Here is a 23714-nt window from a genome sequence, read left to right on the forward strand (position 1 = left end):
TGCACGACATAACAGGGGAGGTGTTAACAATGCTGGAGTTAAGACCAGGCCTGTGCCATGGAGGACGAACCCCACATTCCCCAATGACATCCTAATACATGTGGCAAAATGTGTTCCCTATTAGGACTAATTAAGAAATAGGAGAAGAGCCCGTGTCACTGTTTACTACGGGAGAGAGACATTAAATCTGAACAGAGACTCCATAGATCAAAATAAATAAGTGGATGATCAATAATTTAAACAATTGTTGACTATTAAAACATTTTTAATAATTCACTAAGGTTTTACCAAACATTGTTTCACCCAGGGCTTGTTTGTGTGCTGAAAAGCAAGGTTTTGTTTAAGTCAGGCTTACACAGCCCTTGTGTGCAATCTTCTGAAACTGGGTGTCTTTAATTGAAACACAATTTTGCTGTTAAAGATTGTGATGGAAGTTTTAGCCACAGAAACATACTGGTTTAAAATATTTATTAATTAAAAAAAAGTTTTAATTTTTTAAATACAAAGAGGATGAGAAAAATCTCATGCAAACTCTGGGCATACAATAAAAATAACTCAAATGTTAATATGATGATTTTGTACAAAATAACTCTTTTTTAAGTAGGACCTCTGACAGCCAGCGTGGCTCCTTCTCCAGGCATGGGTGCCCCTCTTGGAGGAAAGAGCCATCACCCAGACACCTGCAAGTGATCCACGGTCCACGCATCGGGTGTGCACAGTCGCCACTATGATTGATGATGAATATCCTATTGCTACTACTCAGAAGATGAGACTGAGACCTAGGGACATGGAAATCCCGAAGGAAGGAAGGAGTTCACAACGGTTTTCAGAAAAGTTTTAGATATCTGCCTGAAGTGATGAAAACACCTTGAGATTGTTATAGATGGTCCTGTCCCTGCAGAGTTACAAACCTGCAGCGGCTTTATAATTTGTGTATATTACAAGTAATTTGCATAATTAAAACAATTAAGGGATAGACGTTTCATGGCAATTAGAAATGCATCAGACTCTGAACGTTGTACAAAAGAGAGAGCTTCAATATGAAACAGTAATCCTCCCAGAACGGACGTCCGCAGCGCCCGCAGGCCGCGGCCCGGCGTGCGGAGGCCCCAGGCCGTGCTGAGCGCGTCTCCACCGCCTGGTCACGCTCGGCTCGCCCGGCTGACTCACGCCTCGTGCTGCCTTTTCACAAACTCATCTCATCTTCCGGAGCCTTAGTCTGTTTTCCTTGTCCCGCTTCTTAAGAATAAGTATGAATTGGTTGAAAAAATGCTCCTGGTCCTTCCTTTTTTGAACAAGTCGAAACCTCTGATCCCGGCCATATTTCTCAGCAAACTCCTTAAACGTGGTCCTGAAAAAGAAAGAGTTTCCTGAGACACCTGCCCTGAGAGTGAGCTCTGGTGCAGCTGAGCATCGCATGGGGGCGTTGCTTGAGACGGCAGAAAGCAGGGTCACCAGGCAGATCTGTCGGCTGCAGAGCCAAGGGGGGACACGGGCAGGTGGACAGGCTGAGGCCAACAGCTCTGGACCCGCCCACAGCTCCTGTGCGGGGCCTCCCTCCCCACCTGGGTCCTGCAGGGTCCTTGTCTCTGCACTCACCGGCCTCTGCAGGGTCATGGACACGGTGGCCACCGCCCACCCTCCCCATCGCTGCTTCTGCCATTGAGTAGTCTCCAGTCCGACCCCTGCTCCCCACGTGCTCCTACTGCCACCGTCTCTGCATGTGCTGCTCCCTTGGCCTGACATATCTCTCCCTAACTTCTCCACCGGGTCAGCACCCACTCATCACCAGAAGCTAGGCCCAGCACCTCCCCTGGGAAACTCGTCCTAGTGGGAGGATCAGAGGATTGTGAATGACTTCCCAGCCCTCGTCACAGCTGTGACTTCATTCAGCCTTTCTTGTGCAGTGTGCCTTGTCTCTGCCCCCTGATCCTTTGTTCTCCACTGAACTCCCTGAATGTCCAGCCCCAAGGCCAGCTTAGAGTGGCAAACACACTGATGGGGTGACAGCACCAGGCCAGGGCACCCTGTGAGCTAGCCTGGGTGAGGCCAGCCCAACCAGTGAGGCCACTCTCTCCTGGGTGGGCCAGAAACAGCGGGCACCTTCGCAGTGGCATATGGAACCTCCACAGGCACCAGGCCCTACAACTTCCTATCCTCCTAGGCTCGAACACGAATCCAGGGACAGGGCGACGAGGCTGGGGGTTGGTGTACGTAGCCAAGTCCACTCGTTCCAGTGACTGGCTCAAGCCCAGGCCTCACTGTGGAGCAGGGCCCGGCCTGCGGGTCAGGGTGCCTGGAAAATGCATCCACTTTTTGTCCAGGGCACTCTTGTGATTCCCCAACCACTCTCCACAGAGAATTTTACATTTCCTCTTGCACTTTTAGTTATTGTGTTACATTGTTATAACCGAGTGGCTTTTTTACACTTGGATCACAGGCCACACTGGTGTGGCTGTTAGAAGACAAGACAGGCAATCTGCAGATTCACGCTCACTGTGGTCACTAAACAGTCTCATTTTCTCCTGGTCGAGCTGCTTTTCTCCTGCTCATAGCCTGTGGGTGCTGGTCTATTCATCTCCTGAAAGAAAAGCATGTGTCTCTGGTTTCCTGTCTCTCTGCCCCCATCCTTCCTTTGCCGCACTGCCCGCAGGCCACAGCCTGGCTGACACGCTCGCCTGTGCTTCTGCCAGGAGCTGCATGTGGACAGGACAATGATTAGCATCACCCTGAGTGTGGGACCTCCGCGCCTGTCCAATGGGAGCTGAGCATTTTCATCTAGGGGCTGGGCAGGGGCAGCTCCTAGTCAGGCCCTATTCTGGGCCTCTCTGAAAAGAAGTGTTCCTGAAACAAAAAGGGAATTAAAACTCTCTGTGGCCCTTTAGCCATGCCAAGGGGACAGCACTAGCTTTCTGCAGTCACTGGCGAGCTGTCATGGGTTCTGGGGAAGCCTTTGAGTCCTGGGCACTGCACCCCTCTTCCCCCCTGGTAAGTGGGACTATGGGCCAGCCTGCGCTGAAAGAGGGGCCACCATGGCCTACCCAAGGAGCACCCATGGGGCGCCCTGCTTCGCCTCTCCCACGGCCACCGCCGTGCACTGGGAGTGCACTGGAATGTCCCTATGGCCACCGCTCCTGCAGACTTGTCAGGAGAGAGGCTGAGATGGGCGACCAGACACAGGATGCTCTGCAGAGCCGAGAGGCCCCTCGAGACGGCCCGTGCATAACCCGCCTGGCTACCTAGTGTGCAGGGATTTGAACCGTATGTGTTTTACTAGGAAGCCTGTGCAATAGCAGAAAGAAAATGTAAAGGAGGTCTGCATGGAGGTTTTTGAAAATGGTGCAGACTTAGCTAACTTTAAAAATAAAAAAATAGTTGTACACATATAAAAGTAATATATGCCAAGTGTCAATTTTTTAAAAATGTTAATTTGCTACCCTATACTAACCATTTTACCATCTCCATGTATCCCGTAACATATACCTTAGATATACACAGTGAAATCTGTTTTAAAAACAGCAAGCAATTAAATCTAATTTTAGGAAAGGGTGAGTTAACTCCCTTCTGACGTCTTTCACTCATATTTCCCAGCTCTGTGCGTGTGTGTGAGATCTTTTCCTAGTTGCTCAGTACGTTCTGAATATTTCCTCCTTTGTCTGCAGAATATATTCATGAGGAGGGGAGTATGTTGGCTTACTGCTAACCCCTCACCGATAGATAGAGAATGCTAGCTAAGTGTCTTCGTCATCACAGTGGCAACGGTGGCAGTAACGACGGCTGCCATTCTCTGAGCACCTCCTGGCTGCCAGGCACCATCAGGGTCCCCGTGCGCAGCCCCTCTGCCATCCTCCTAGCAGCTCTAGGACACAGTAGCACATAAAGGCCCAACACCTCACCCCACGACCAGCGCTGGGAAGGGCCAGCCTGCCCTGGCATGAGGTGGGTGGGGAGCTCCAGACTGATTCCTTGAACCCCCTGTTCCGTGCCTGTCTCCTAGTGGCAGACACAGCTAAGCCACGGCTAGAACCCAACGTCCTTGTGCCTGTTTTAACCAGAGACAATCACAATCTACAAATGATTAGCATTTTTTGATAAGGATAATTCGTGCTAATTTCTTCCCATTCAAAAAGTATCTGTCCTTTTCAATAGTTGGAGAAGTTTTATGAGGACTGTGCAACCAACACTAACTTATGTTACTCAATTATTGACCAAGAGAATTACAGAGCAAATTGTGGAAGTCTGCGTCTTCTTAGAAACATCAAGTAATGTCCATTTAAAAAATAAATGTTGCACGTTCCAATCTAAAATTTAAAATACCTTAAAATCGATCATTTTTATATGTATACAAGTGATAGATTTATAGTTCTAAAAGTAGTATATGTTCATTATTTTTTAAAAACCAGTCAAAGGTAATTTTAAAGAAGAGTTAAGCTTATGTATTTTTCCAGTTTCTAACACCCACTTTCCAATTACTTTGCTGTATTTTATGGAAATACTGCCTTATTTGTTATGTTAGGTGAGATTTTTTGTGCAGCCAGGGTGTTGGTGACCTGATAGAGAAGTCAGGTCTCTAATGTGAACACTCGTGGTGTCTGTGGAACGCTGGGTGACAAGGTCTACCAAAGAGAGACTTCGAAAGGCCTCTTGAATAATGGGTAAGTTTCCAGCCCGAGAAATCATCTAGTGTATTTTTCTCTCCCTACCTGGGTGACACTTTAGATTCCTCTAGAAGCTTTTTGAATTCTTCTTTGGCTAGCAGCAGTTTACTTTTCTTTTCCTTGTATTCTTCTTTTATTCTTGTCTTGACGAACTGCTCAAATATCTTAAAACACATACACAAAAGGAGAGTGTTATGAAATTTGCATACCAGAAATGAAATTTTGTATTGCAAACACAACATGAAAACACAGCAAGAATTTGAAGCACACTGTCGTTTCATGGTTGCTGGAGCCACAAGCAACAGCCCTTCAGTTGTGGTGCTCGCAATGAAGCCAAGTCACCTACATAATTAAACCTGGACTCCCACAAGGCCCAACATGTGTCTCCACTTAGAGGCATCATTGCTGGGTCAAACCGTCAATCAGCCCTGCTTGAGAAGTCCTAGGAATAGTTGGCGGCCCTCCCTGCAGGTGTCATGGAGGGAACTGACAGTGTGGAAACCCTGACTCTGATGCCACAGTGTTTCTCATCTGGGGCTCTCTGAGAAGCATTTATAGTGTTGTTGACTTTCACATTACTGCTGGTAGTATCAGGAACACATTAGACACTTAATTGGCTCTGGTCACTTCCCATGGTGACATAATTGGCACTGGAGTCTCCAAAAATGACTTTAAATAGTGAAAATAAAGTAAATCCAGCATCTCTGATTTCCTGCACTCTAGTTTCCAGGAAAACCATTTCTGAGTGTGGGAGTCTGGTGTAGTGGGATCACAGAGGATATCAGGGACCTCGTGGTTGCTGGCGTGGATTGTCCTGATGGAAATGGCCAGTGAGTAAGGAAAGCCGGCCTCAGACACTGTGCACCCTCCAGCTTGACCAGGAGCATGTTCTGATGCTGACCCAAACAGGAAACCCCGTTCCTAAGTGGAGGACATGACAATCCTCCACCAGGCAAATCCATTCAAGACTCTAGGGAATGTTCTCTTGGAAGCTGGCAGTGACATCATGAGACGAAATCTCTCCAATAATCCATGGCATGGCCCTATTCTTCGTCAGAGTGAGATCGCTCATTCTTGTAACATCAGAAAAATGGTCTTTTACGGACTGCAAAGTCCAAGTAGGGGGAGGGGCAAAGATGTTTCATTCCCAGTGCTACCTGAGCCTCAAGAACATCATAAGAGACAAACTGAAGGTAATTGAGATGTCTATGCAAACAAGTAAAAATATCAATAAAAAGCCACATATGATCCTATAAGGCCAATAAATACCAACTCCGCACCAATCTAACTGATGGTCCACAAGGCGTGGATTGGGCCCATCTGCAGCGTTCCCACCACGTAGTGGAGCTGGGAAAGCAAGGACAGTGGCTGACTGAAGCTGGACCCCTTCAGCAGTTCAGAAGTGGCTCTCTCTTGACTCTGTCCATCATTTCAGTTTCCATTTCAGTAGCAACAAACCTTTACAGTTTCATGAACACAAAATGCTACTCGCCTCAAGAGCAAGACTTAAACTTGGAACATGTGCACATATATTTGAATAAGATTATGATTGGCTTGTTCTACCCACAGGCAAATAGTAATGTAACATTTCCAGTTGTCCTGTAATTTAAACTAATAAAAAAGGTGAATGCAGGGTTATTATCCAAGTAAGAGCGTGTGGCTCCGTCATTAGCCAGGGTTTTGCTCTATTAATTTTAAATCTGGGTAGAAAGCCTGGCAGGCTGTGGGGTCAGAGCTTTTGAGAAATACTTGCTCTAGCTTTTAAGAAATACCTGCTCCTCTCTGCTTAGAGCCACTTATCCGTCTAACCACATTTTTCTCTCTGTCCTCTGCCTTTGCTCTGTCACTTTATTTATGCTGCTATAATTTGATATAGCAGGTTTTTATTCCTCTTTAGCAAATTATGCCAGTTTTATCCAAAGGGGGGCATGACTTTTTAAAAGACATATTATTGGCCATTATCTCATTGCTGTATGTTCTAGTGGAATGAAATGAAGTCTATTTGTTGCCATAGAAACGGGTCTGATTCTCACTCCCTCAGCCCCCATTCTCTGTTTAGCATCCCTGTCCTCTCCTTTGCAGCCCCCGAGAACAGGGCGGGTTGTGATTTCCACATCAATGGCCTTGGCTTTCCCCAGGAAACCCCTGTGGGACAAGAGGTTCTGCAGGAGTCCGTGTCTAAGGATTCCTGACCAGTTCATTTGTACAGAGGACTGTGCTTTCTAAACGGGGCCCATGTGTTATTTCTTCCTTCAGCTCACCCTGTCCCCTCCTCTTGTCACTGTCATGCAAGCCAGTCAACCCCTGTTTTCCCGGTCATTCCAAAGACGGGACTCAGGCACCAAACCTCGATTGCTGGAAGGGGCCTAACCACAAATGGGCTTTTCTATCAGGGATGAGGGTGGTCTTACTTCTTCAACTCCCTTTGAATGGCCTCCGAAAACATCCATGACATAAAGCAATCCACACAACAAATACGTCCGGCATGGACTGTTTTCAGACAGGGACCAGTGCATGGCTCATCACTACAGCATAAGGTGATTCCCTCATATAAACAAACAGGCTTTGTACTATGTGTTTTCATAGCTAAACTTTTTGATTTTTCATATTGCAACAAAAGGGTGAAATATTACCAATTATTAAAACCCACAGTTTTCCTTAGCTATAGAAAACATACATATGTATAAAATTATATATATATACATATATATATATAAATTTATATATATGCATATATGCATACATGAAGCCCAAACTCAGCTTACTCTACTGTAGTATTACTTTCTGGAAAATGAAATTCAGCTAAAAGGCAACAATAGATGACTAATTCCTAGTTGCTGAGAGGTCCAAGCCCGCACTCTAATGTGGTCAGTCCTAGGACCCCACTGCGCTCCCCCGCCCCAGCCCCGAGGCTGCTGGAGGGACTGTCCAGTTCCAGCTGGACAGGGGGTGGGGGTGGGGCGGGGCGGGATGGGATCGCTGGCTGTGTCAGACACCAACACTACTGGCACTGTGCTGCGTTGGGGCTTCATTGAGGTCATCTCAGCTGTTTGCTAAAAGGAACTTTATGAGCCAATGAGAAAACCAAAAAGAAAATTGCAATTCCCATGCTCCTGGCCGCGGCTTGATCAGACTCTGCTCCCTGAAAAAGCTGGCGGAGAGCACGCAATTTCCCCGTGACAGAGGCCTCCCCTCCAAAGGGCTATATCTCAGGGCCCTGCTCGGATGTCCTCCCGCACTGCACGGACCCCTGGCTGGGCACAGGGGCTGTGTGAGCTAATGGCACTGTGCCATCAGTCCCTCCCCAGCTACAGCTAACCCCTCCTGTGACCCAGGCAACTCAGTTTGTCCTCTGTTTGTTTATTCTGGAAACAGTGTTGTCTCAGTAGCCTAGTGTACTGGATTGAATTATGTCCCCCCAAAACTGCCTGAAGTTTGAATTGTGTCCCCTCAAAACAGCATGATGTAAAGCCAAAATTTAAAAGGGAAGCAGAGCGTAAAGATTTGGAAAATTTGCAGCCTGGCCATGTGGTAGAGAAGCAGAGAGCATGCAATGGTGCAGCCCAGAGACCATTAGCTAAGAAGATTAGTACAAAGGAAAGGGATTATCAAGAGAAGAGGAAAAAGAACCTGAAGGCATTGCAGAAGCCTCTGGGGCCAATTCTTCTACTCAAGGCCCTCAGACCTAGGGAGACAGAATGGTCTTGGGGAATAGGCCTGAGGTGCCCTCCATGGGCTTGCTGCCCAGGACCACCTCAGGAAGCTGCTTCCAGTACCAGCACCCCAGCTGCTTTGGCTACTCCAGCCACGGCTAAATTGGCCCCAGGTGTGGCTGGACATGCAACTTTGGAAAATACAAGCCAGAAGCCTTGGAGGCATCCATGTGGTGTTAGGTCTGCTGGCTTGCAGAATGCTAGAGCTGTGGAGGCTTGGGAGCCTCCACCCCGATTTCAGAGGATGCAAGGAAAAGTCTGGGGACCCAGGAAGAGATCTGTCACAGGGGTGGAGTCACTGTAGACAACATAGAGCAATGCTGAGTGGAAACGTGGAGTCAGAGTTACAGCAGAGAAACCCCATCAGTGCCATATCTACTGGAGCTGTGAGAGTGGGACTGCCATGGAGACCCTGGACCAGTGGAGCTACCAGTGTGCAATGCCAGCCTGAGAGAGCTAAAGTATCACCTGAGATCGGGAAAGCCATAGAAGCAGAGCTGCCAGAGGACTTGGGGACCTAACCCCCACGCCAGTGTGCAGAGAACATTGAACAGGGAGTCCTCTGTTCAGTGCATGCCCTGCTGGGTTTCAGACTTGTTTGGGACCTGTTACCCCTTTCTTTTGGCCTATGTCTCCCTTTTGGAATGGGAATATGTACCCTATGTTTTTCCCACCATTGTATCTTAGAAGTAGATAATTTGTATTGATTTCACAGATGGGACTTTGAAATATGGACTTCTGAGTTGAAACAAGTTAAGACTGTGGGGATGAAATGAATGCATTTGCATATGAAAAAACATGAATTTTGGGGGGCAAGGAGTGGAATGTAGTGGACTGAATTATGTCCCCCAAAACTCCCTGAAGTTTGAATTGTGTCCCCCAAGTTTTATGTGTTAGAAACTTTAAGAGGGTGGGAAATCCTATTATGGTCATTGAAAGGTGGAGCCTTGAAGAGGTGATTGGATTGTGGGACCGTGCAGGAGTGAATGGGTTAAAAATAGTGGTCAGGGGCGTGGTTCTGAAGGCTTTAAAAGAAGAGGAGAGTCTGTCTCCCTTTCTCTCTGCTCTCTCTGCTTCCACCATCTTGCAATGTGAGACCACTACCAGATGGACTTTGGACTTCCCAGCCTCAGAAACGGTAAGCAATAAATTTCATTTTCTTTATAAATCACCCAGTCTCAGGTATTCTGTTACGGCAACACAAAACGGACTAAGACACCTAGTTCGTACGAAAGCTGGGGCAGACTCCTGCCAAGTCTCTTTTTAAAATGCCTTCCGGGCACCCACCTGGAACCCATCCCTTGCTTTTCTGGGACCACATTTCTAGAATCTCTGTCATTTTCTTATACTCCTATTGTTTTCTGGACCTCTCCCGTTTCACTGTTGTTATATGAGACCTTAATTATATAATATAAGACCTCCTATTTTATTATTATGAGTCCTGAAGTATTTAGCATTTTAACACATTATTTTACAGTCATTTGGAAGGTGGTCAATGTTCCCAAAATCTGTGTTTTCATCTTTGAATATGAGTCTTTTTCTTATGGGGTCATGACCTAATGGAACAATTACCAGAATAACCTTCTTCTGTGCCTTTAAGTCTTGCTATACAAGCCCACTGCTAGAGCACTCAATCTATAACCCATTCCCACCAACAAAACCAGGAACGGCAGCCATCTGTTCATCAGCAGCGAGAAGCCTGACTCCGTCCCTATCATGCCAGGTCTGTAAAGTCCTTGTCCCTCCTTCCTGGGAAGTTACCTGTTTTCGTTCCTCAGAGTTTAGAAGCAGATAGCGTGGGTCAAACACAATTTTATGTAGTTCTTTCTCCCACGTAGAAAATGCTGACACCTGAAAAAAGATATTCAATAGAGTTGCTCTTAGTGTCTAGTGCCGACCCTGGAGTCACACTGAAATGATCAATAGTAAAAAAACAGCACTAAGGTAAAAGGAGTCAGTGAGGCGGTGTTGCATGATAGTGTTAGACGCGTCAAACTTTCTAAGAAAATCAATACTTAGAACATCACCAAATTTAATTTCTAGACTCATGACTCAGGACTCTGTCTTCCTTGGGCGTCTTCCAGGACTGCGCCCCTGATCTGAAGCCCTGATGATATCTGCGGATGTGTTACATTCTGAAATATTCCACCTTTGAAGGAGAAATGATACATGGAAAAGTTTTCAGAACCCCACAGACCGTAACAGAGGGCAATGTCTTACGATGGGATGAGCCTAGCTTTATTTTAGTTGAGTTTTAATCAACACTTAACCTTTTCTTAGGTAGGCAGTTTTTTAAAATAAACTATTTTATTTTGCAATAGTTTTAGATTTCCAGAAGAATAGCAAGACTGTTACAGAAAGTTATCATAGACCCCTCACTCAGTTTCCCATATTGTTAACATGGTAGCCTGCTAGGTTTATCAACAGTAATATTAACAGAAGTCCACACTTTAGTGAGATTTTCTCAGTTTCCCCCCAGTGACCTTTTTCTGTGCCAGGAGACCACGTGACATTTAGTCTCACGTCTCCTTTGTCTCCTCTACACTGTGATAGTTTCTCAGACTCTCCTGTTACTGATGCCCTTGACTGCTGAGGAGCGGTGCTCAGTCATACTGTGGAATGCCCCCTACGGGACTCAACTGAGGTTTTTCTCATAATTAGACTGGGGTGAGGGGTTTGGGAGGAAGACCACAGGGGTGAAGTTCTGTCCTCATCACGTCACAGTGAGGGTGCGCAGCATCAGCACGACGTGTCCCTGATGATGCCGACCTCGACCACCTGGCTGTGCTTGTCAGGGTCTCCGCTGTGAAGTCACCCTGGTCCCCCTTCCCACACTGCAGTCTCTGGAGGGAAGTCACTGTGCACCTCCCACGCTTCAGGGTCACGCTCCACTTCTTGAGGTGGAGGAGCTATATAAGGGATTTGGAATTCTTCTGGATGGGATTGTGTCCATTCTTCCACATGTACCTATTTATTCAATTAATCACTTGTTTAGATCTGCACGGCTCAGGGATATTTAGTTCATACTTTGGGTTATAAACCAGTACCACTGTACTCATTTGGTTGCTCAAATTGTCCCAGCTTTGGCCATCAAGAGCTCTTTTGGTTGGTTCCTGTGTCCCTTTGACATTAGCTCACTCTGCTTTCTGAGCACTTCCTCATTTTCTGGCACTACAAGATGCTTAAGGCTCATTGTACATGTTTTCTGCCTCAGCCCTCAAAGCAGTCAGTTCTTCAAAAAGCCCTGTTATTTTGTGGGTTTCTCTCTCTCTCTCTCTCTCTCTCTCTCTCTCTTTTTTTTAAATTGGCATGTGATATTAGAAACCAAGATCTGGGCACTGGGTGTTTTTGTTGCTACTGAAATGCTGTTGCTTGTAGATACTCTCAGCTGATAAAGCAAGGGAATGTTTAAGTCATTTAAAAATAATTTATTCCTGTAAAAGCAATGACTCTGCCTTAGGCCCCAGGCTGGGAGCTGAGGCAGTTAGTCAAGGCCCTGGTCTCCAGAAGCCTGTGGTCTTGGGTGAGCAGGCGAGGGAAGCTGTGAGCTGCTGAGAGGGCACAGTGGAGCCACGCCTGGGTGCTAAGGGACGTGGGGCAGGTGCACCCACAGCAGCCGGGGGTGGCGGCATCTAGGGTGCTGTCTATTCTGGAATATGAGTTTTCCACATGGCTCATGGAGGAGGTGTAGAGGAGGTGCTAGGACTGTGGGCACAAAGATTGGGATTCATGACCCATGAGGGTTGTGAATTGCAAGGGGTTGAACATGCCGGGGGCGGGGGGAGCCTGAAGAGGAGCCAGGAAAAGCTGGAGAGACAGAGGCAGACCTGTGGGACAGTCCACGGCAGGACTCGGAGACCAGACATGAGCTTGAGAGCAACAGGAGAGGAAGTCAGACGTGACGAGCATTTTAGGAAGGCCACTCTGGGGTCTGGGCAGGTGGGTGGGGAAAGCTCATCAGCAGTTTACAAAACAAAATCCCGCTCATGTTACCAGCTTTGGACAGGTTAAAATATTCCTGGTAGAGGTACTATTTCAGTAAACGTGCTGTACTTGGTACATCATTTAACAGGTGGATTTTTTAAGCCAACAGTTCTATCTTCAATAATCAAAGTCAAAGCCCCTTCTGTAATATCCACAAGCCCTTTTATTGGGTGGGATGACCCAGGCTTCACCCAGGGATTTCTTCAATTGACTGAGAAAGAGGTAAAATGTTGAAAGTACCAAGGCGGAATGGCTCCATTTCTCTTTGACAGAGTGTACTTGACCACACAGCATTGGGGGCTGTTCTGGACAGAAGCTGTGGTCAACCTTGATTCAGCTCAATTGGATGGGCATGTGTCCCTCCAGCAGAGACCTGCAAACACCCCAGAAGGTCCCCGCTCTCTCAGGGCAGAGAACAATTGGTGTCACGTAACTAACTCCACCAGTTCATTGAGAATGCTTGGAGTTCTAGAATTATAATAAAGTCAATTCTTTTAAAAAAAATTAATATATATAGTTTTTGCCCAGGTTTCTGGCTGCTTCCTGGCCACGAGAGATGCGAGCTGCTCCGCAGATGGGTCCCACATTCCCCCGGGCATCCACAGCGGGGTGAGCAGACTCTGCAGTGGGGACCAGACGCCTAGCATGTCCCAAACCTGGAGGCTGCCTGCCGTCCCCACTGTGGATGGATGAGGACGAAGCCTCGATCAGAGCCACTGGAAGGTGGCCAATATCTTGTCCATAAAGAAGAAAAAAGTCACCTGAAGGGTGACTACACACGAAACAAAACCAAACAGAACAGGCTCCAACCTCAGGCCCAGCCCCATCAGAAGCGTCTCCAGAAACAGAGAAACGAGGCTGCTGCTTTGCTCCTGGGGAGGATTCGACTCGGAGAGAAACGGATTCAGTTAAAGTGAAGTGGTGGGGAGAGCTCAGTAACAGCTGCAGAGTGAGATGGCACCTGTCCTGTCAGGCGGGCGCTGGGAGCAGCCGCCACGGGGGCTGTTACCCCCAGACAGGCCGCGACAGGCTGCCGTCGGGAGCGGGGCCTCCCAAGGAAGCGGCGCTCAGCTTTTCACTGTGAACCCACAAACGCCCTGGAGCATCTTCCAATTTCTGGATCACAGGGGAGGCCGAGGACCCTAATGCAGGATGGCCCCTGTAGGTCCTGCCCGGCGGACATGGCCTCCAACCTAGAGCGGGCTTCCTGGACAGCCGCAGCAATGCTGGACACCAAGCCAGCCGCCACCGTGCCCACCTACAGAAGCCTGGGGCTGCCTGTCTGTCCATCCACCCTCCACCCAGGGTCCCAGCAAGTGCAGCTGCCACCTCGGCTGTCTTGTTCAGAGCCGGGAACGAACAGGGTCTCCATGTGCAGCTAATTTCCATTTCCAGCACCAACGCAGTTAATTCAGAAGCTGATGTTTTTGACCAGATTTGCCATCAAGCCAAATGCATCTGCTCCCACACTTCCCTGGTGCTCTGCGATGACAGTAGGAAAGCAGAGCGAGAGCTGTCCCTCAGCTCAAAGGTGGCTTCTCCCTCCGGGATGATGAGCACAGATGCCCTCCAGGAAGCAGCAGTGTGTCAACACCCAGCTCATCTCCTGGCGACGGCGCAGCTGGACCTTTGAAACACCGTCCCAGCTTCCTCCAGCGTGTGCCCGGGCAGAGGTGTTGCGGGGACATGATCAGTTATCCTGGTCATCCACTGCACTCACGAATGTGACTGACGAAGAAGGCGCCCATGTGACCGCAATGCTGTCACATCTCTGCATGTTGTGTGGAAAACATGCGGTGGGTGTGGAGTGGCCTGTCCTGGCAGCTGCCCGAAGGGGCCCCTCCACTGTCGGTCGCCCCCGGCTCGGGGTCCTGCTCGCTGGCCTCCCCCTGCCAACCTGTCTCTCCCCAGCACACATTGCAGGCCGGCCGGCCATGGCAGGCCCCCACTCTCCCTCTCCTACCATCTCTGTCTCTCCTGTCTCCTCCTGTCACCCCTGGGCTCAGGGAAACTGACTGAAGGCCCCAGCCAGGGGTGCAGACACCCATTCTCTCCTGAGTGGAGGGGTTCGTGCACCTCCCTGAAGCCAGGGCCCAGGCGTGGACTTAGGCCCTCGCCTTGTTCACGAGCCTGTCCAGCTTTGCCTGCCCTGCTCCCCCTCTCCAGCTCCCACTCCACCCACCTCCACGTGCAGCACAGCAAGCCCTCCCCCAGCTGACCCCTCTTCCAGAACATTCTCTTTCCTGCCACCCACTGTGTGTTCCACAAGCCCTAGTGGTGCTGATGCCATATGGACAGTCTTTATTGTGAGGACTGCCTGGCTGTCCTCTGTCCCTTCAAACACTCTCCTCTGCTGCACCCCCCTGCCCCGGCCTCTGCTGCACACACAGATGGGAAACAAAACATGGCTCCTCAGCCCTTTTGATCTGATTTTCACAGTGCATTGCTGTGTCTTCTATTTGTGGCTCTGGAGTCCCTGACAATTAGAGGCAGCTGTGGCCCAGGGCAGTGACCAGGCATGGCGAGGAGGCTATGTCCCCACCTCATCCTCGTCACCATCTCAGGGCTCCTACAAGCAGCCCCGCAACAAGGGCTTGGGCGCAGGTGGTGCGCTTGGGAGGTAATCCAGGCAGTCCTGGAAACCCACACATGGAACCAGAGCTGAGGCCGCCATGTGAATGAGCAAGTGGTCACGGTGGCTGCTGTGCTGAGTGAAGCATCATGCAGAACATGCCCACACCTGCCTGCGATCTGTCCCACCAAGGACGGGGAAGTGGGGTGTTACCTATTGACCCCACCTTGGTTGAGAGTTGCCCTTGGGATGTTAAATCCCCAGCACTTAGAGGCAGGAGTGGTCAGCAAAGTTCTCATGAGCTCAGGTGAGCCCAGGTGAGCCTAGGTGAACGCAGAAGTAATCCAGGAAGCCATAGGGCGAGGCTCTCACCGGCACGTCTGCATAGCCCTAACTCTCGTGCGCACCAAACTCTACCCATCACCCCGGGAGCTTTTAGGTGCTCTTAGTATTTTATTAATATCAGCTTTTTTTTTTGATAGATAAATAAAATTTTACAGTTATTTCACAGTATACTCAGGTGATTACTTTTGAGGTTTTTTTCACATTAGGGATAGTTATAATCCCATTCTAAAAATCAGCATGGGCAGTCCGTATTTCCCAAGGGCATATTCATAGTTAGACCTTGATCTTATTGCTACTAGAGAGGCTCTAAGATGATCAAAGACCATGTCAGTCAATCCAGAAACAGAAACCACAGCATGGAAGTGGAGAAATGACACATATCAAAGGAAAAGAACTATCAGGTTTTTTTGATACTAAAAAGTAAATATTCAAACTTCTTACTATTCAATGCTGGTAGAGTGTGTTGGCAAAACAAACTCTCAGGAATTCCCGAACATTGCTAATGGGAGAATAAACTGAATTAAAACAACTTTTAAAATAACAATTTAGTGATATAGGTCAAATTTTTATTGCTTGAAGGAAAGAAATCCTCCACACATAAACAAAACTTTACATATCAAAAAGATTATCAGAGTATTATTTAAAATAGCAAAATTGGAAAATATACTAAATGGATTAAAATGCAGGATTTTTGAGCTGACAATGAAAAAAATATTATGCCTTCATCAAAAATGTTTTCCAAGAGCTGATACTAATATTTTCAAAAATGCTTAGAGAGAAAATAGTATGCAAATATATAAATTAGATAGAACCCTATGAAACTGACCACGTTAAACAAATAATTGGTTCAACCCTGTTCAATACTGTTCAGTACTGGTTATACTGAGAGATAAAGGTGTTTATTCTTGATTTTTAAAAATCTATTTTTAGAAAAAACGACAGGAAAGAAATGTACCCCACTGATGATAATAATTGTCTGAGGGGAGGAATTTGGGGTGATTTTTGAAATTTATACTTTTTACGTATTGCAGATTTTCTATAGCAAGCTTGCAATAGTTTTTTAAAACACAATTTTATTTTACTGGTGATATTACTATGAGCCTTGTGAGATTTGGAAGAGTTGCCATAGGGACATGAATCAGATAAGCTTCCCCTGAAATGCAGGTGCCCTCATGTCCACAGCCCCTCATCCATGATGATGGACACAGAGCCATGCCCAAGCCTGAGTACCTGTGACAGCTCTGGAGGGGCAACACTACTTAAGTGTCTGAGGGCAGGGAAGGGGTGATGGCCATTACTCATTGGGGCAGGAGGTGCAGAAGGATGGGTCAAAGCTGTCCTTCCTGGTGCTTGGGAGAAGGTGCACCCTGTCCTGTGAGCCAAGGACTCCTGATAGGGAGCCCCTGTTTCATCTGCACCAACTTCACAGTAACAGCCTCATGACTGAAGCCCATCTTAGTGCAGGGAGGGACCACTGTGGCCAGGTCAATGTGATCTGGGGTTGTGAACTCCTCATTCCAACACAGATGCAATCCAGACCCCAGGTGGCTCTTCTGTGTAGCCAGCCACACTGTCAGCCAATGTTCCAGAAGCTGACCAGTCCTGAGAAGCCAACCAAGGCTCCCCCACAGTGGCACCCCTCAGAGGAGCCAGGTGCATCTCCTGAGTCCGTGAATCAAGATCTGCCCAGGACTGGATGGCTTTACTGCTGAATTCTACCAAACCTTTAAAGAGGAATTAATACCAATTCTCTTCAAACTATTCCAAAAAGTTGAAACACAGGCCACTCTCCCAATCTCACTCTATGAGGTCAGCATCATTTTGATACCAAAACCAGATAAAAATACAACAAAAAATGAAAACTATAGACCAATATCTTTGATGAACACAGATGCAAAAATCCCCAATAAAATTCTAGCAATCAGAATACAGCAACACATCAAAAAAATTATATACCATGATCAAATGGGATTCATCCCAGAAATGCAAAGATGGTTCAACATATACAAGTCAATAAATGTTCTATACCACATCAACAAAATCAATGACAGAAACTATATGATTATTTCAATAGATGAAGAAAAAGCATTTGAGAAAATTCAATATCCCTTCATGATAAAGACTCTCAGCAAATTAGGTATAGAAGGAAAGTATCTCAACACCATAAAATCCATCTATAACAAGCTCACCACCAGTATCACCCTGAATGGGAAAACACTGGAGGCTTTCTCTTAAGAACAGAAACAAGACAAGGATGCCCACTCTCACCACTTCTATTTAACATAGTACTGGAGGTACTAGCCAGAGCAATCAGGCAAGAGAAAGAAATAAAGGGCATCCAAATTGGAAAATAGAAAGTCATACTGCCCCTATTTGCAGATGACATGCTCCTATATATAGAAAAAAGTCAAGACTCTACAAAAAAAATCTTAGAGCTGATTTATAATTTTAGTAATGTTGCAGGATACAAAATCAATGGCCCCAAATCAGTTGCACTTATATTCTCTGATAATGAACTAACAGAAAGAGAGATCAAGAAAGTAAGCCCATTTTCAAGATCCGGTATTCTAGAAAAGACATTTCTCTCCTGGCTCCTGGGAAAGTGTTACCTACTTGTGAGGGATACTTTGTAGATGGGAAACTTACTCAATAGAATGTTTCTAATGCATTTATCTGAACAGGTAGGTTTAAGTTAATAATCTGCTATTCAATTAAACCTGCTTCTTTATAGACTAATGTTTTAGAAGAAAGCTCCATCGTGTTCCTATAGTAAAAAACAAACAGAAAGCAGGAACCTTTCATTAGCCAACAGGTACGTACCTCAAAACCACAAAACATCATCCCCCTCCCCCAATCCCTAACCCACATGGTAGAGCCTGAGGTCTGCCCTTTTTAAACCCCTACAAATCCCCCCAGCAGCATCATCACATACATACATGAATTTCTGAACTGAAGTATTGAACAAAGGCAATAAAAAAAATCTTATTCATCGCGCGGCCCATGAAAAAGTGGCCTTTCTGTGTCTCATTATTTAAGCAACTAGAAAGCTTATGGCTGAGCTATCAAATCCTCAGGAGCATGAGCAAATCTGCTGGCATATTTTATGAAGTCCGCAAGTCATAAGTGCTGGCACGGCTTTATCACATTAGCAGTAAATTCAGATTGATCTTTTCTATTCATGAGCTGTGAGTGAGCTTCTCCTGAAAGTCCTCATGAAATGAGGGTCCAGGCCTCACCCCCATCTCTCCCAGGGTTAACACACAACACTGTGGTTGCTGCTTCAGATCTTGATGGTGTTTTTGCTAATTCTTATATAAGAATCTCAGAATCAAAGGCTGACATGAATCACCCACTCTCGATCAGGTAAGAATGCACTGAAAATCTCATTAGCAAAATCTCTCAACCAAGTACACTTGGGTAAATTTAAGAGACCATATAAATGTAGCCAGCCAGCATCCCTGCCCTGGTAAGGGAAGGAAGACCTCTTAGGCTGTGCTAATCTCCCATGCAGGTTAGGTTAAAACTGTGCTGGTAAATTGGGCCTAGTTGGTTTCCAAAACAGAGAGATAGAAAGCTTAGACACTAAAGAGCTGAAATGAGTGTCTGCTTACATTTTTCAAATGTTCATGATGCCGTCAAGTTCACGGAAGATGGATCACGTCTCCTGCTAGGTAATTCAACCAGACCAACTGGCTAGCTCTATTTAGAAATTCTGAAGCACATGTATTCTTGCAATGTTCTTGCAGTTGGGAGAGGAACAGGGGTAAAGGGCAGAGAACTCCTGCGTGTGGGTCTGATAGCTGATGAGATCACCACGAGGAAACTCTGGAGGGCCCACCAGCCTGGTCTCCAGAGCAGAGGAATCCCAGGACTGGGGGCTTTGCCAGGAGGGGCTCTGTCATGTCACTTTTGCGTGTGGGCACATGAGTGCCAAGAAGGGAGAAGCAGGCAACAGCTACAACCGGAAGATGAGCCCTTCATTACTCCATAATCAGTGCTCCATGGGCTGGGTGCACAGCACCCACCCAGAGACCAGGAAGATCCCAGGGGAGTCACTAAGTACCTGCTAAGCACCAAACCTTGAGCTGGAGCCTGGGCACCCTGAGATGTGACCCTCCAGGATCCCTGGTCTAGCAGCATAGCAGGGACATGAGCATAGACGTAGGTGTCATATGACAGCAGGGAGGGCCCCCCAGAGAAGGGACTGTATCACAAATTTGTGTAATATATTTGGCAACTTGGCATACATCTTTAGGTCTGACATAAGTTATTTGAAACCAGTTGTACCCTGTCATCTTTGGCCTCATTAAACAAAGACCACCTCCCCATGCCAAGAGTAGAAGGAGGAAGGGAGGAGGGCAGCCACCAGTGGTGGTGACTGGGTGGTAACACTAGGTCCATGCCTCTGAGACCAGGAGCTGGTCCAATGGCCCCAGACAGGCATTTGACAGGGCACACATACTGTTGACACCCTCTGTGAATGATGCAGGATGAGGATGGAGCTGCAAAAGCAGGTCCACTCCTCCACAGCAGGACCAAGAGGTGCCTGGACAGGACAGTGTGGCTCCAAACACATGCCACCCGTGCTTGGTTCCTGTGCTCCGTGTGTGCTAGCAGGAGGGTCTGAGTGGATTATGCAGAAGTGGAGAAGAGAGCTAACCAAGCGCAGGCTGAAGGACAGTGGGGACATTGGCTGAGCTGCCCCCTCCCATGGGCAGCAGTGTCCTTGAGCGGCTGGCGGGGAACACACACAGGCAGGAGTGAGACCCGGGTGTCCCTACCACCAGGTTTGCCGTCATCAAATCATCTCTACAGCTTGGAGAAAAAAAATGAAAGTTGCCAGGGGAGGGAGGGAATGCAGGTCCTTTTTAAAATAAAATTTCAGCTAGTAAAAATAGTTTTTAAAATCATGTCTTTGGGAAAAACAAGCAACTATGCCATGTGTCCACCATGCCACGTGCCAGGGTCTATCACTGAACGTGCACGTGTGTCCAAGTCAGCCCTTTGTGTTCCTTGTTAGTGGCGGCTGACACATGGTGCTCTGCCTTCACAAGTCCACTTTCCCCAGTGCCTCAAGGCCAGGGCTGTGCTGTATTTCTCAGTGAGTGACTCAACACATAAAGAGACGCCATATTCAAATCCATGCTGCAAAGGAAGAGAGGTCTCCATGGGGGTGGGGGTATAAGCTCCTCTCTACTTAGAACTCACAGGAGTTGGACCTGCTCAGGTCTTCCTGTTCCCCTAGGGCTTAACCCAACCTGGGGACAGTGCCCCAGCCCTGCCTTTGAGAGAGCCCAGCTCGGACTGCCCAGCTCTGGGGGAGTTGGGTCTCCATGGCCCTACACCCCAGCTCCCAGATGCCCCTGCTGGGGGTGGGCCCAGGCCAGGAAACAGCCTGGGGTTGGGACCGACTGAGGGTCAACTTGCTTCTGAATCCACAAGGCCATTTACAGCATTCACTATAATTACCACCACATACAGGTTCCATCACTACCTTCTACATTCAGTCACATTTCGTACAGAAATCCAATTGGGCTAAAATACTGTATCTGGCTCACTCACCAAACACTAAAGTTTTAAATAAAATTTACTGGAAAGAGATTCAAGTATAAAAAGCCCCTCCACCCCCCAAATTCAAAAGTACATTCAGAAATCAGCTAAAACTAGGATATCCCTGTTTTAGCAAAATGTAGTCATTAATCCATAGATGAGAGCCCACACTCGCCTAAGGTAATGCCGAGGAGGGGCACTGCAGGCTGGCGCGGCTCCAGCAGGGACCATGTCCACAGGTGGGTGCTTCCTTCCCGCCACACAAGTGACCAGGCCTCCCTAGACCCCACCTGCCCGCCTCCCGGGAACTTCCACCTACACCTCCCATGCTCTCCTTGTCTCCATTAAGACAAGAAGCAGAACTCCTTTCCAGGGTGGTTTGCCCTTGACCTCAAGTCATTTAGCATCTAAACATCACTCAGCCTAATCATGAACATGAAAAGGGAAAAAAAGCCCCACAGACTCCAGGGCAAGATCACTCGGCTGCTGATTCCAGGAACCATTTGCAAGTCCCTCCGCCCTCGCGCTGTCCCACAGGGTTGTCCTTACCCCTCGCTCCAGGAGCATGTCTCGGAAATGGGTCACGCGCTCCTCCAGGGGCAGGAGGATCTGGGGGGGTGGTGTCCTGGTGCCTTTGTCCTCTCTCTCCGCCTCTTCCGGCCCCGGACTCCCATGGCCTTCGGTCCTTTAGAGGCAGAAGACTCAGAGAGTTAAACACGACTTTGGAGACACAACTGGTTTTCATCACAACCTTTAAAAACCCTCTTTAACACATTCTTTAACAAGCAAAGACTCTTTCGAAACTCTTTTCAAAGCCTGGACCGGTTTGGCTCTTGGAATGCAAACTGCCCTGTTGGATTTAGGGCAGGAGGAGGGGACCAAAGCCTTAGTGGAGGGGCACCCACATGAGAAGACCATGAGCCCTGTGTGGATGGAACTGCACCCAGCTGCCAGCCAGGGAGCCTCGAGGGCTACTAAATTGCTTCAGTCACAACCCCAGGCCCTGGACATCTGATCACCTGGAAATCTTATCCAATTCCTCATCGTCCACCATCCCCAGGTGATGTCTGACCACCTTGGCCTGCCTTCAGCAAGAATCCTGTGAGGTCAGTGGAGCCGGAATCTCCCCTTCACCCCTGATGTTTCCACTTCATATTTCCCATCCACTGAGCCCACCTGCTCCTTGGCTGTAGATTCCCGACTGCCCATGCTGGGTTCCAAGCTGAGCCTGGTTCTATACTGAGGTCTCCCTTCCTCTACTGCAGTAGTTCTAAATATAATCTTTTTTACCACTTTAACTACTGTCCAGCTCTGGTTTTCTTTGACACTAGCATAGAGTTCTCAACTGGAGGTGATTTGCCTGGGAGACATTTGGCAATGTCTGGAGACATTTGTTGTTGTCACGACTGGGAAGGTTGTGCTGGCACCTAGGAGCAGAGACTAGAGAGGCTGCCTACATACTGTAATGTGCAGGACAGCCTCCACCTCACAGGGTCATCTGGCCCAAGTGGGCCTCCTCTGGGGGGTCTGGACATGAGGCGAGGTCTGCATGACTTCTTCATTTGGAGAGGAGGAGAGGAGACTGAGAGGAAAAGGGACATATGGTCATATAGTAGCCAGGACCAAGCCAGTCTGGCCTCTGACACCTGCCAGGTACACAGCTTTCCCATCACTGTCTATCCAAGGTGCCATGGAAATATGCTAGTTACAGTTTTTAGGTCATGCTGAGAATATGCAATGTTCTATGTCTAACAAGTGTTTCACTCCCAGGGGTTGAACATGGACTAATCCAAACTAATAAAAAAGGTGCAAAAACTAAAACAAAAACAAAACAAAACAAAAAACTAAGGTGGCTCAGCCCATTAGGGAACTTTATTTATGGACCAACTATTTCAGGAGAAGTTACATTCTTGCTTTTTATGCAATTATGTAGAGTTTAGAAAAAAAAGAAAATTACCAGTGGATTTGCAATTGTATCATATTCCAAAGGGCATAATTGGGATTTCTTTGTAATAAATTTTCAGTAGTTAAAAATAGAAGTGAGAAACATGCCTTGTATTGTTGTAACTTGAAATACAATTAATACAACATTGTGATGCTCTTGCCGATGATTACATGTTGTAGCTTATTCAACAAAATATTTTGTTCAGACCGCTGGATGACTTCCAGACCGCTACGCTCTCAGTTCAGTTAGAATTCGTCTAAAGCAAATGCAAACTAGCTGAATATATTTTTGCCATTCTTATGGCTAAATGATCCTTGTGTCTTTAACAGAAAGTAAATCCTAATACTTACAGTAAAGCTAGTTCAAGCCGAAGTCTCACTGAAGTGACAGGTGGTGTCCCCAAGGCTACATTGACTGGGTGCCTACAGCAGCGTTGCTGGATGCGCGGGGTGGGGACGGTTTTGCTACATCACAGAAACTGGTTAAGTTGCCACATTGCTTTGGGAAATTTTTCAGGTGCAATGCATAGGTTGAAAGGGGCTTGGTCTTACCCAACCTTTTACCCAGGGCAGGTGTTCCCCAAATCTTTGCACCATAACCACAGGGTCTCCTTTTTGTGTGGAGCCACTGTGGTAACCACCCACACTGCAAGCACAGGGCTCTCCTCTCCTGGTTCTGCCCTTCAGCCCATCCCTCTGAGCATGTTAACTGAGCTGTTAATGACGTGTGTGTGCAGTGCCTGTGTGTGTGTGTGTGCGCGCGTGCACACACCTGTGTCTGTCCCATGTTGGTAAGTCTCTAAAGCCAAAGATTCCTGATTTTGCTCCTGTGCAGAGGGCAGCACAATATGCTGTAAAATACACAAGACCCCGACTCAGTGCACTGGATTCTAGACACAGCAAGTCCAGCCACAATTTTTCCTTTCATGAACAACAAGCATTAATTAT

At 47.5% G+C, this 23714-nt stretch overlaps 1 protein-coding gene across 1 annotated transcript in view; it reads right to left on the reverse strand.

The window, feature by feature from the left end:
• Nucleotides 1-1194: 1194 nt before the first annotated feature.
• The window catches only part of TCERG1L (transcription elongation regulator 1 like), a 206949-nt gene continuing 184429 nt past the window's right edge, over nucleotides 1195-23714 (reverse strand). The window contains exons 9-12 of the mRNA XM_063103498.1: nucleotides 21372-21507; nucleotides 10133-10222; nucleotides 4704-4822; nucleotides 1195-1351 (exon numbers count right to left, since the gene is read on the reverse strand). Coding sequence (XP_062959568.1) covers nucleotides 1195-1351; nucleotides 4704-4822; nucleotides 10133-10222; nucleotides 21372-21507 — 502 coding nt within the window. The remainder of the gene's footprint in view (nucleotides 1352-4703; nucleotides 4823-10132; nucleotides 10223-21371; nucleotides 21508-23714) is intronic.

The sequence above is a fragment of the Cynocephalus volans genome, chromosome 7 (genome assembly GCF_027409185.1).
Source record: "Cynocephalus volans isolate mCynVol1 chromosome 7, mCynVol1.pri, whole genome shotgun sequence".
Classification (NCBI taxonomy): domain Eukaryota; kingdom Metazoa; phylum Chordata; class Mammalia; order Dermoptera; family Cynocephalidae; genus Cynocephalus; species Cynocephalus volans.